The sequence below is a fragment of the Clupea harengus genome, chromosome 22, assembly GCF_900700415.2.
Source record: "Clupea harengus chromosome 22, Ch_v2.0.2, whole genome shotgun sequence".
Lineage (NCBI taxonomy): Eukaryota > Metazoa > Chordata > Actinopteri > Clupeiformes > Clupeidae > Clupea > Clupea harengus.
Window position 1 is genome coordinate 22,292,567 of NC_045173.1, and position 13,170 is coordinate 22,305,736.

General features: G+C 38.8%; 3 protein-coding genes across 3 annotated transcripts; all 3 read left to right on the top strand.

Annotated features, from left to right (window-relative positions):
• Positions 1 to 751: 751 nt before the first annotated feature.
• Positions 752 to 5,296, top strand: LOC105899199 (deoxyribodipyrimidine photo-lyase-like). The gene is made up of 9 exons (XM_031560243.2): positions 752 to 1,312; positions 1,451 to 1,596; positions 1,786 to 1,968; positions 2,085 to 2,243; positions 2,399 to 2,597; positions 2,889 to 3,041; positions 3,286 to 3,407; positions 4,429 to 4,588; positions 4,725 to 5,296. Exons 1-9 carry the CDS (start codon positions 1,072 to 1,074, stop codon positions 4,868 to 4,870), a joined length of 1,509 nt encoding a protein of 502 aa, XP_031416103.2. The 5' UTR covers positions 752 to 1,071; the 3' UTR covers positions 4,871 to 5,296.
• An 861-nt stretch (positions 5,297 to 6,157) lies between these two features.
• Positions 6,158 to 7,860, top strand: LOC105899208 (deoxyribodipyrimidine photo-lyase-like). Its single transcript, XM_012826357.3, has 2 exons — positions 6,158 to 6,675; positions 6,810 to 7,860. Exons 1-2 carry the CDS (start codon positions 6,552 to 6,554, stop codon positions 6,995 to 6,997), a joined length of 312 nt encoding a protein of 103 aa, XP_012681811.2. The 5' UTR covers positions 6,158 to 6,551; the 3' UTR covers positions 6,998 to 7,860.
• A 2,828-nt stretch (positions 7,861 to 10,688) lies between these two features.
• On the top strand, positions 10,689 to 11,331 carry LOC122128649 (deoxyribodipyrimidine photo-lyase-like). The gene is made up of 2 exons (XM_042703060.1): positions 10,689 to 10,822; positions 10,961 to 11,331. Exons 1-2 carry the CDS (start codon positions 10,699 to 10,701, stop codon positions 11,146 to 11,148), a joined length of 312 nt encoding a protein of 103 aa, XP_042558994.1. The 5' UTR covers positions 10,689 to 10,698; the 3' UTR covers positions 11,149 to 11,331.
• Positions 11,332 to 13,170: the final 1,839 nt, after the last annotated feature.

Here is a 13,170-nt window from a genome sequence, read left to right on the forward strand (position 1 = left end):
TATCCAGTGTACAAGCGACTGTAGTCACCTTTACATCGACCTAATGTAGACCACATGCAGAAATATGACAACATTGGAAATACAACAGCTGTAGCCAATCCATGCCATATCATATAGTCACTTTCCACGCTACTGCTGTCTGCTAACATTCCCTGTAATAAAACTGCAGCAACGATGTTACGGTAAGATTATGACAATTCGGCTCTGGAACCCAGATCGCATGTGGGAGGGGGGCAGAAATCCCCATTCATGCAGACCGTGTTTCAAGGTCAGAGCTGTAACTGTCCGCTATTTGCTGCCATCGCTATGAAGTGTCTTGCTACGCCTTTGTAAAAAGTTTGCTGCCGTTTTATTAAAGGAAATGTCAGAAGGCAGCAGTGACGAGGAGAGTGAAATTCATAGTAGTGCACAGTCGCCTTCCCTCGAGTAGAGTGGATCACTTTTTGTCCTGCATTGGTAGGCGTGGTCTGAAGGTGCAGCACTTCAGAGGACCAGTCGAATAGGCCCATTCATTCTCATCGGCCAATGGGTAGATTGTTTCTTGTACATCTTTACCTCATTGCAAAAACCAGAGGAGGTCGTCCTACGATTACTTGTAAGTGTACTTATCTACTGTGACTGGTGAATTATCCAGTCTGGTCCGTACACAGTGTCCACACTGGTGATATTAACTGTACTGGCAAATGACCATCCCTGGAGAGAGAAATTGTCAGATCGGCGCTGTAGATAATGTCAACCCGAGTCATGCCAGAGCAAGTGAGTGCCAGTCAGGCCTATGTCCACTTGAATCTTCTCTAACACGCTTATAGGCCTACTTGCTTACTTTTCCCTTAAGAAGTTCTGTAGAACAGAACAGGACACAACATTTACACTAGGGTCTGTAGCATATGTTGTTATTTCTAAAAGCAGGCCTATTTATTTTTAGTAACATCTACTTCTTGATCTGACCCTAGGTTGCGGTACCTGTCAGCATTCCGACATATTGTAAAGGTCAGCTCCGCAGATCTGCTGCAACAGAGCCCAGGCTTCTTCAGCCCCTGCTTAAGGATTAATTCTACATCAGAAACCATCATGGCGCCCAAAAAAGCAGACCTTAAGCGCAAGGCAAAGTCAGTGAAAATAAGCAACGCAAAACAACTGAAAGTAGACAGAGTGGAAGGATGGCTGGAAGGTGAGGTGGCTGAGGTACGAAGAGGAGCTCAGGATGTGAAATTCAACGAGAAGCGTCTCAGATTCTTGTCTGACACCAAAACAGTAATTCGAGGGACTGAAGGGGTGGTGTACTGGATGGGAAGGGATCAGCGAGTTCAAGGTAATTTCAAATTGGCTTTTGCCAATATTGCTACCAAAACGTTTTAGCTGAGATGTTCACAGATTCACATTTTAGATAAGGCAACTTAAACAAAATAATTTTTATATTTTTTCTTTTTCCATTCTGTGTCATTTTTAGATAATTGGGCACTGATCTATGCCCAACAGTTGGCCATCGCAGAGGAACTACCCCTGCATATTTGCTTCTGCCTCATGCCGAACTTTTTAGAGGCAACATTTCGACACTATTCCTTCATGTTACAAGGACTGCAGGAGGTGGCCAAGGTATGGTCTTTTCAATTCTGTCACACATGCAGTACAATCACTGTGTGTTTGATTTCAGACTAATGTTTGGATAGAGTATTGACTAAGAATGCAAGAGCATTTAATGTTGTTTATGATACTGATTTAAAACAGTGCAGATGAGTAAAAATGGCTTGTATTACACTAAACATGAAAACAACTACTTTTTAGGAAAGCAGTGTTCTGGATATTCAGTTCCATCTTCTCAGTGGCTTCCCTGGAGATACCCTCCCTGGTTTTATAAAGGAGTGGAACATGGGGGCAGTAGTAACTGATTTCTGGCCACTCAGGGATCCCACACGGTGGGTGGACGATGTCAAAAAAGCAATCAGTCCAGATATCCCTTTCATTCAGGTAAATTGTAGGTCTTTTCACTTTAGTAATTCATTTAAACTGGTAAAGCATTTTTTTACATAAAAGTCCCTCAAAGGACCCAACTTATTGCTTCTTGCTCACAACACATTTTGAAGGTAGATGCTCACAATGTGGTGCCTTGCTGGGAAGCATCTGGAAAACTGGAGTATGCTGCTAGAACCATCCGTGGGAAGATTACTAAACTGCTGCCCACATTTCTCACCGAGTTCCCTGCTGTTGACAAACATCCACACTCATCCCCAAAAACTGCCCAGGTAAAACGGAATAGTTATCCAACTCAAAATACTTCTTGTTTGTTTCCATTGATGTAAAGAGGTGAGAGGAATATGAAATATTCACACATGAAAAAAATAATCAACAAACTTCACAGGTATGGTATTCAAATGTTATTTTTTTTTCTTTTTGTTAGGCAGTGAACTGGAATGAGATTCTGTCATCTCTGGGAGTGGATCGGTGTGTTGGTGAGGTAGACTGGGCAAAACCTGGAACTTCAGGGGGTATGGCTATGCTGGAGTCTTTCATCGACGAGCGCCTGCATTGCTTTGCCACTCTCCGGAACAACCCCAACGTGGCTGCCGCTAGCCAGCTCTCACCATGGATCCACTTTGGTCAGTGTCAACAACTGCAGTGAAATTCTGTCGCTTCTAACCCCCCTACGGCCATAATTTAAACAATCTGAATGATTTGCCCTCCTGGAGGTACTCTGCATTATGGAGACTCCAGGAGCAGAATTGATCGAATGCTCTTCTAAATCAATAACCCTCCAGCTGGTTTTTAAGTCACATTTTTTGGTATTTCATTGTTAAAATGATCTCATCATACTATACCCACAGCACATTTGTTTCATATGTGATGGGATCACCTGACATTCAGTTTGTCTTAACTGTACTTTCTCACAGGTCAGCTTTCAGCCCAGCGTGTGGTCCGGCAGGTCCAAAAGAATGGCAAGAAATTCAGTGAGTCCGTGGCCTCCTTTACTGAGGAAATGGTGGTGCGCAGGGAACTTGCAGACAACTTCTGCTTTTACAATGAGAACTACGACAAGATTGAGGGTGAGTGTACTATGACACTGGCGGTGGAAAAAAACGGTATACTAACCTGTCTTTCCTCTTTGTCATTAGATGCATCTGTTCATTCAAAAGCTGGTGGAAAATATGGATGGTTCCCAGAAAATGCTGTGATAGATTCTGTGGACTATACAAATAATTTTGCTTTCGTAGCACTGATGTTTCAGTTTTGTGGTCTGCCCCTGAGAGTGTAATAACGCATCACAAGGCATTCTCCTTGTTTTGTCAGGTGCTTATGAGTGGGCCCGGAAGACCCTGAAGGATCATGCAAAAGACAAAAGATCTCACATCTACACTCGCGAGCAGCTGGAGCAGGCCAAGACTCATGACAAGCTGTGGAATGCAGCCCAGGTATTGATACAATAATAATTCCAGGTTGACACCAATTTATAAACATCTAATATGTCTGAATTTGGCCTAAACTGGAGCGTTTTTGTTATACACCCTCTTCACATTCTGAAAAGATATTTTAACATCAGCAGTAACTGCTTGGTAACTGTTCTAAACTGACCCGTGCTTATTGACAGATATGTTAAAAAAATAACGCAGTATGATAAATAAATGAATAAACATCTAACACTGTACTTATTCTAAAATGGATTACACGGAAGGGAAGTCAGAATAGGGCATTTATAGTTCTTACATCTTGATCAGATTTTCTTTGGCCTCTTTAGAGAGGTCCTAACGACTCCAGTTCAGTGATGTGGAATATGTTAAAATATTGTCCCCTTCAGAAAACAGGTAACTGTACTTTCCCTGTATAATATGCTTACTGCATAATGCAGACATTAATTGCCTAAAGACACATCTGAAACGTGCACAAATGTCAGCACAAATTCATAAATAAAAAGGCATGTTACATGAATAGCTATTAAATATATGCTTTTAAACACGCTTTCATCATTTTATTAAGAGGGAACTATAAAGTCATGCAAGGAAAGTGAGGCGGCTAATAAACCTTTAAGCAGACCTATTGCTGGTGAAAGTCAACCAAGTGTGGTCTGGGATTCTGCCATCTTACTCACTTATACAGAAGTCACTGCCACCTTGCTCGGCTCTAGAGTTCCACATGTAAACCTCGCCTTTAACTACACAGTAGACCTATCTTCCTAGAACTATCTCCCTGGATAGATAGGTTTAGTTGTAGTTCTTATTGCATTGTAACATATCATATTATTATAGGCTATATGCAGGTTTGTCGTGCACTGTTAGCCGTTCATAAAGGAAATGGCTCCCTCACTCAAAATGGAAGAATGATAGAATTATGGGAAATTGTCCTCTATCCAAAGCTAGAAGCTACATGAGATGTAATAAATGATTAAATGTTTGCAACTTATTTTTAAGAGTACATTTGTATCCTTATCTCTTGTAGACTCAGTTATTGATTGAGGGAAAGATCCATGGATTCATGAGAATGTACTGGGCCAAAAAGATCCTGGAATGGACTTCCTCTCCAGAGGAGGCACTCTCTATTGCAATTTTCCTCAATGACCGTTATTCTTTAGATGGATGTGACCCTAACGGATATGTTGGTAGGTCACTGAACACACTATAAACCTTGCACTTCTTTCAAGACAATACATCATGCCAGTCCTCATTCATATATATACATACCCAATATGGATTAGGATTGTTTGTACTCATGCACAACTTGTTTTCTCTGTTCAGGTTGCATGTGGTCCATTTGTGGAATACATGATATGGGTTGGGCCGAGAGGCCTGTCTTTGGGAAAATCCGCTACATGAACTATGATGGATGCAAACGCAAGTTTGACGTTGCACAATTTGAAAGGCTGTACAGCAAGATGGGGTGAAGAAGAGGCTCAAGAAGGAGAAGCTCTGTGATTTCATGGCAAAATGCACATTACTTCATTTAACATAATGTGCCTTACATCTTTATTTCTGCATATCATACCAGCATCTTCTATGCTTCTGTCCTGCCACATATACTGTTAGATAACAGAAATGATAGTTAGAATTAGGCTGTTCCAGCCAGAAGAAGAGCTAAGGCTAAGAAGAGGTAGTAATTGTTTTGCTCCGAAGATTTCATGTTTCAAGGTCAGAGCTGTAATGTACAATTTGTAACTCAGGAACCTTTCTTTTCTTTTGTTTGTTTTTTCTTGTAACCTGTCTTTTTTTTATATATATAATTATATAAAATAAAAATCTGTTTTATAGTGACATCCCAGATCTGTACATGTTGATATGTTTAGGTGTAAATTAAATCTGGGAGAAAAATAGTTTTGTGGTTTTCATGCTTCACACACATGTCATTCACTAAGCCAAGGAGCATTCCAGCTGGTTCAAACTCAACACCTGTTTTTTATAATATTTTTCACAATACCTTTAAAACAACAGTGCAACAATTTCCTAGACGATTTTAGGCCAACATATTAATATGTCCAATCTCTAAGTTTGTTCTTATAATATATCTCCGCAGTGTTGTTGTAAATGTAAATATTCATGTAGTCACTGAGTGCCCATATCAGTTCTCAATACACTGGCCATGAAATTCTTACACACCCACCAACATCTATGTATTTGAGTATCTACCCAGGTATTTACTAAGCTGAGCTGAGCCGTCTGAGTTTCTTTGTTCAAACGAACCACAGCATTTGCATTAAGGCAAGTTCAAAGACCAAAGCAGGATTTTCCTTGATTTAAACTACTACCTATTTTATCAATCTTGTTGACATTGAATGAGATATTTATGTGCCTTGGCATGGGCACCATATCCCTACTTGTTACTTCTAAAATATGTTTATATAGGCTACTGCATGTATATCTTTATTATAATAAAAAAGTGTTTCTATTACAACATGTATTCATTATAATTATTATTATTATTATTATTATTAATTAATTATAAGAGCAGGGTAACTGCTGCTGATCAAGTGGGAATCTCAAAATTACTTTTGAACGTACAGTAAATAAAAAGGCATGTTACATGAATAGCTATTAAATATATGCTTTTAAACACGCTTTCATCATTTTATTAAGAGGGAACTATAAAGTCATGCAAGGAAAGTGAGGCGGCTAATAAACCTTTGAGCAGACCTATTGCTGGTGAAAGTCAACCAAATGTGGTCTGGGATTCTGCCATCTTACTCACTTATACAGAAGTCACTGCCACCTTGCTCGGCTCTAGAGTTCCACATGTAAACCTCGCCTTTAACTACACAGTAGACCTATCTTCCTAGAACTATCTCCCTGGATAGATAGGTTTAGTTGTAGTTCTTATTGCATTGTAACATATCATATTATTATAGGCTATATGCAGGTTTGTCGTGCACTGTTAGCCGTTCATAAAGGAAATGGCTCCCTCACTCAAAATGGAAGAATGATAGAATTATGGGAAATTGTCCTCTATCCAAAGCTAGAAGCTACATGAGATGTAATAAATGATTAAATGTTTGCAACTTATTTTTAAGAGTACATTTGTATCCTTATCTCTTGTAGACTCAGTTATTGATTGAGGGAAAGATCCATGGATTCATGAGAATGTACTGGGCCAAAAAGATCCTGGAATGGACTTCCTCTCCAGAGGAGGCACTCTCTATTGCAATTTTCCTCAATGACCGTTATTCTTTAGATGGATGTGACCCTAACGGATATGTTGGTAGGTCACTGAACACACTATAAACCTTGCACTTCTTTCAAGACAATATATCATGCCAGTCCTCATTCATATATACATACCCAATATGGATTAGGATTGTTTGTACTCATGCACAACTTGTTTTCTCTGTTCAGGTTGCATGTGGTCCATTTGTGGAATACATGATATGGGTTGGGCCGAGAGGCCTGTCTTTGGGAAAATCCGCTACATGAACTATGATGGATGCAAACGCAAGTTTGACGTTGCACAATTTGAAAGGCTGTACAGCAAGATGGGGCTTTGCAAGGGTGAAGAAGAGGCTCAAGAAGGAGAAGCTCTGTGATTTCATGGCAAAATGCACATTACTTCATTTAACATAATGTGCCTTACATCTTTATTTCTGCATATCATACCAGCATCTTCTATGCTTCTGTCATGCCACATATACTGTTAGATAACAGAAATGATAGTTAGAATTAGGCTGTTCCAGCCAGAAGAAGAGCTAAGGCTAAGATGAGGTAGTAATTGTTTTGCTCCGAAGATTTCATGTTTCAAGGTCAGAGCTGTAATGTACAATTTGTAACTCAGGAACCTTTCTTTTCTTTCGTTTGGTTTTTCTTGTAACCTGTCTTTTTTTATATATATAATTATATAAAATAAAAATCTGTTTTATAGTGACATCCCAGATCTGTACATGTTGATATGTTTAGGTGTAAATTAAATCTGGGAGAAATTTTTTTTGTGGTTTTCATGCTTCACACACATGTCATTCACTAAGCCAAGGAGCATTCCAGCTGGTTCAAACTCAACACCTGTTTTTTATAATATTTTTCACAATAACTTTAAAACAACAGTACAACAATTTCCTAGCCGATTTTAGGCCAACATATTAATACGTCCAATGTCCTATGTTTGTTCTTATAATATATCTCCGCAGTGTTGTTGTAAATGTAAATATTCATGTAGTCACTGAGTGCCCATATCAGTTCTCAATACACTGGCCATGAAATTCTTACACACCCACCAACATCTATGTATTTGAGTATCTACCCAGGTATTTACTAAGCTGAGCTGAGCCGTCTGAGTTTCTTTGTTCAAACGAACCACAGCATTTGCATTAAGGCAAGTTCAAAGACCAAAGCAGGATTTTCCTTGATTTAAACTACCTATTTTATCAATCTTGTTGACATTGAATGAGATATTTATGTGCCTTGGCATGGGGCACCATATCCCTACTTGTTACTTCTAAAATATGTTTATATAGGCTACTGCATGTATATCTTTATTATAATAAAAAAGTGTTTCTATTACAACATGTATTAATTATAATTATTATTATTATTATTATTAATGAATTATAAGAGCAGGGTAACTGCTGCTGATCAAGTGGGAATCTCAAAATTACTTTTGAACGTACAGTAAATACCAAAGATTAATTGGCAAACTGTTTTTTTTCTTTCACCTAGAGTCAGGGAAGACCCAAATCACAAAACTACACAGACAAAAATAGAAATCACATGAAATATATAATTCCATATCAGCTAATTTCATACCAACTCTTCAAGTTTTAATTTTGTACATGTAATGACACATACTTTTCAAATGTCCTATTTCTTTTGTATGACCATCCAAACCCAGCGATGGTCAATCCAAAAGCATCAAAGGATTGATTATGAATACAAGCTTACAGTTCTTTAAAACTTTAAAAATGATGTACTCCATTCATACAGTGGGGGAAAAAAGTATTTGAACCCCTGCCGATTTCGCAGTTCGAAGTTTGGCCACTTGCAAAGAAATGTGTGATCTATAATTGTAATGATAGGTGTATTTTAACATGAGAAATAGAATATCAACAAACAAATCCAGAAAACTGCATTTTATAACATTTATGACTTTATTTGTATTTGATGCAGAAAATAAGTATTTGAACCCCCAAGCAAAACAGCAAGAATTCTGGCTCCCAATAACCAGTTATGTGCCCAAGAAGCACACAGATTAGTCCTCAATAGGCCTAACAAGGTACACCTGATCTCAACTGGTGACGTGTAATAAAAGAAACCTGTCCAAGAGAATCATACTTCACACCTTCAACCTCACCACCATGGGCAAGACCAAAAGAGTTGACCAGGGACGTCAGAGATAAGATTGTAGACCTGCACAAGGCTGGAATGGGTTACAAAACCATCGGCAAGCAGCTTGGTGAGAAACAGACAACTACCGGTGCGATTATTCGTAAATGGAAGCAACACCAAACAACTGTCCATCGCTCTAAGGTCTGGGGCTCCATGCAAGATATCCCCTCGTGCGGTATCGGTGATCATCCCGAAAGGTGCAGAATAACCCTAGAACTAATACAGGGGGAGCTTGTGAAATGATCTCAAGGCAGCTGGGACCACAGTCACCAAGAATACCATTGGCAACACACCACGCCGTAATGGTTTGAAGTACTGGCAGAACTCGCAAGGTCCCCCTGCTCAAGGAAGCACATGTACAGGGCCGTCTGAAGTTTGCCCAATGAACACTGAAATGATTCTAAGGGAGGATTGGGAGACAGGATGTGGTCAGATGAGGCCAAAATCAAGCTCTTTAGCATCAACTCAACTTGCCGCGTTTGGAGGGGGAAGAATGCTGAATATGACACCATCCCCACCGTCAAGCATGGAGGTGGAAACATTATGATGCATCTGTTCATTCAAAAGCTGGTGAAAATATGGATGGTTCCCAGAAAATGCTGTGATAGATTCTGTGGACTATACACATAATTTTGCTTTCGTAGCACTGATGTTTCAGTTTTGTGGTCTGCCCCTGAGAGTGTAATAACGCATCACAAGGCATTCTCCTTGTTTTGTCAGGTGCTTATGAGTGGGCCCGGAAGACCCTGAAGGATCATGCAAAAGACAAAAGATCTCACATCTACACTCGCGAGCAGCTGGAGCAGGCCAAGACTCATGACAAGCTGTGGAATGCAGCCCAGGTATTGATACAATAATAATCCCAGGTTGACACCAATTTATAGACATCTAAATATGTCTGAATTGGGCCTAAACGGGAGCGTTTTTGTTATACACCCTCTTCACATTCTGAAAAGATATTTTAACAATCAGCAGTAACTGCTTGGTAACTGTTCTAAACTGACCCGTGCTTATTGACAGATATGTTAAAAAAATAACGCAGTATGATACATAAAATGAATAAACATCTAACACTGTACTTATTCTAAAATGGATTACACGGAAGGGCAGTCCAGAATAGGGCATTTATAGTTTCTTAACATCTTGATCAAGATTTTCTTTGGCCTCTTTAGAGAGGTCCTAACGACTCCAGTTCAGTGATGTGGAATATGTTAAAATATTGTCCCCTTCAGAAAACAGGTACTGTACTTTCCCTGTATAATATGCTTTACTGCATAATGCAGACATTAATTGCCTTAAAGACACATCTGAAACGTGCACAAATGTCAGCAACAAATTCATAAACAAAAAGGCATGTTACATGAATAGCTATTAAATATATGCTTTTAAACACGCTTTCATCATTTTTATTAAGAGGGAACTATAAAGTCATGCAAGGAAAGTGAGGCGGCTAATAAACCTTTAAGCAGACCTATTGCTGGTGAAAGTCCAACCAAGTGTGGTCTGGGATTCTGCCATCTGACTCACTTATACAGAAGTCACTGCCACCGTTGCTCTGCTCTAGAGTTCCACATGGAAACCTCGCCTTTAACTACACAGTAGACCTATCTTCCTAGAACTATCGCCCTGGATAGATAGGTTTAGTTGTAGTTCTTATTGCATTGTAACATATCATATTATTATAGGCTATATGCAGGTTTGTCGTGCACTGTTAGCCATTCATAAAGGAAATGGCTCCCTCACTCAAAATGGAAGAATGATAGAATTATGGGAAATTGTCCTCTATCCAAAGCTAGAAGCTACATGAGATGTAATAAATGATTAAATGTTTGCAACTTATTTTTAAGAGTACATTTGTATCCTTATCTCTTGTAGACTCAGTTATTGATTGAGGGAAAAGATCCATGGATTCATGAGAATGTACTGGGCCAAAAAGATCCTGGAATGGACTTCCTCTCCAGAGGAGGCACTCTCTATTGCAATTTTCCTCAATGACCGTTATTCTTTAGATGGATGTGACCCTAACGGATATGTTGGTAGGTCACTGAACACACTATAAACCTTGCACTTCTTTCAAGACAATATAGCATGCCAGTCCTCATTCATATATATACATACCCAATATGGATTAGGATTGTTTGTACTCATGCACAACTTGTTTTCTCTCTGTTCAGGTTGCATGTGGTCCATTTGTGGAATACATGATATGGGTTGGGCCGAGAGGCCTGTCTTTGGGAAAATCCGCTACATGAACTATGATGGATGCAAACGCAAGTTTGACGTTGCACAATTTGAAAGGCTGTACAGCAAGATGGGGCTTTGCAAGGGTGAAGAAGAGGCTCAAGAAGGAGAAGCTCTGTGATTTCATGGCAAAATGCACATTACTTCATTTAACATAATGTGCCTTACATCTTTATTTCTGCATATCATACCAGCATCTTCTATGCTTCTGTCCTGCCACATATACTGTTAGATAACAGAAATGATAGTTAGAATTAGGCTGTTCCAGCCAGAAGAAGAGCTAAGGCTAAGAAGAGGTAGTAATTGTTTTGGCTCCGAAGATTTCATGTTTCAAGGTCAGAGCTGTAATGTACAATTTGTAACTCAGGAACCTTTCTTTCTTTCGTTTGGTTTTTCTTGTAACCTGTCTTTTTTTAATATATAATTATATGAAATAAAAATCTGTTTTATAGTGACATCCCAGATCTGTAACATGTTGATATGTTTAGGTGTAAATTAAATCTGGGAGAAATTTTTTTTGTGGTTTTCATGCTTCACACACATGTCATTCACTAAGCCAAGGAGCATTCCAGCTGGTTCAAACTCAACACCTGTTTTTTATAATATTTTTCACAATAACTTTAAAACAACAGTACAACAATTTCCTAGCCGATTTTAGGCCAACATATTAATATGTCCAATGTCCTATGTTTGTTCTTATAATATATCTCCGCAGTGTTGTTGTAAATGTAAATATTCATGTAGTCACTGAGTGCCCTATATCAGTTCTCAATACACTGGCCATGAAATTCTTACACACCCACCAACATCTATGTATTTGAGTATCTACCCAGGTATTTACTAAGCTGAGCTGAGCCGTCTGAGTTTCTTTGTTCAAACGAACCACAGCAATTTGCATTAAGGCAAGTTCAAAGACCAAAAGCAGGATTTTCCTTGATTTAAACTACCTATTTATCAATCTTGTTGACATTGAATGAGATATTTATGTGCCTTGGCATGGGCACCATATCCCTACTTGTTACTTCTAAAATATGTTTATATAGGCTACTGCATGTATATCTTTATTATAATAAAAAAGTGTTTCTATTACAACATGTATTAATTATAATTATTATTATTATTATTATTAATGAATTATAAGAGCAGGGTAACTGCTGCTGATCAAGTGGGAATCTCAAAATTACTTTTGAACGTACAGTAAATACCAAAGATTAATTGGCAAACTGTTTTTTTTTTCTTTCACCTAGAGTCAGGGAAGACCCAATCACAAAACTACACAGACAAAATACAAATCACATGAAATATATAATTCCATATCAGCTAATTTCATACCAACTCTTCAAGTTTTTAATTTTGTACATGTAATGACACATACTTTTCAAATGTCCTATTTCTTTTGTATGAACCATCCAAACCCAGCGATGGTCAATCCAAAGCATCAAAGGATTGATTATGAATACAAGCTTACAGTTCTTTAAAACTTTAAAAATGATGTACTCCATTCATACAGTGGGGGAAAAAAGTATTTGAACCCCTGCCGATTTTCGCAGTTCGAAGTTTGGCCACTTGCAAAGAAATGTGTGATCTATAATTGTAATGATAGGTGTATTTTAACAGTGAGAAATAGAATATCAACAAACAAATCCAGAAAACTGCATTTTATAACATTTATGACTTTATTTGTATTTGATGCAGAAAATAAGTATTTGAACCCCCAAGCAAACAGCAAGAATTCTGGCTCCAATAACCAGTTATGTGCCCAAGAAGCACACAGATTAGTCCTCAATAGGCCTAACAAGGTACACCTGATCTCAACTGGTGACGTGTATAAAAGAAACCTGTCCAAAGAATCATACTTCACACCTTCAACCTCACCACCATGGGCAAGACCAAAGAGTTGACCAGGGACGTCAGAGATAAGATTGTAGACCTGCACAAGGCTGGAATGGGTTACAAAACCATCGGCAAGCAGCTTGGTGAGAAACAGACAACTACCGGTGCGATTATTCGTAAATGGAAGCAACACCAAACAACTGTCCATCGCTCTAGGTCTGGGGCTCCATGCAAGATATCCCCTCGTGCGGTATCGGTGATCATCCGAAAGGTGCAGAATAACCCTAGAACTATACAGGGGGAGCTTGTG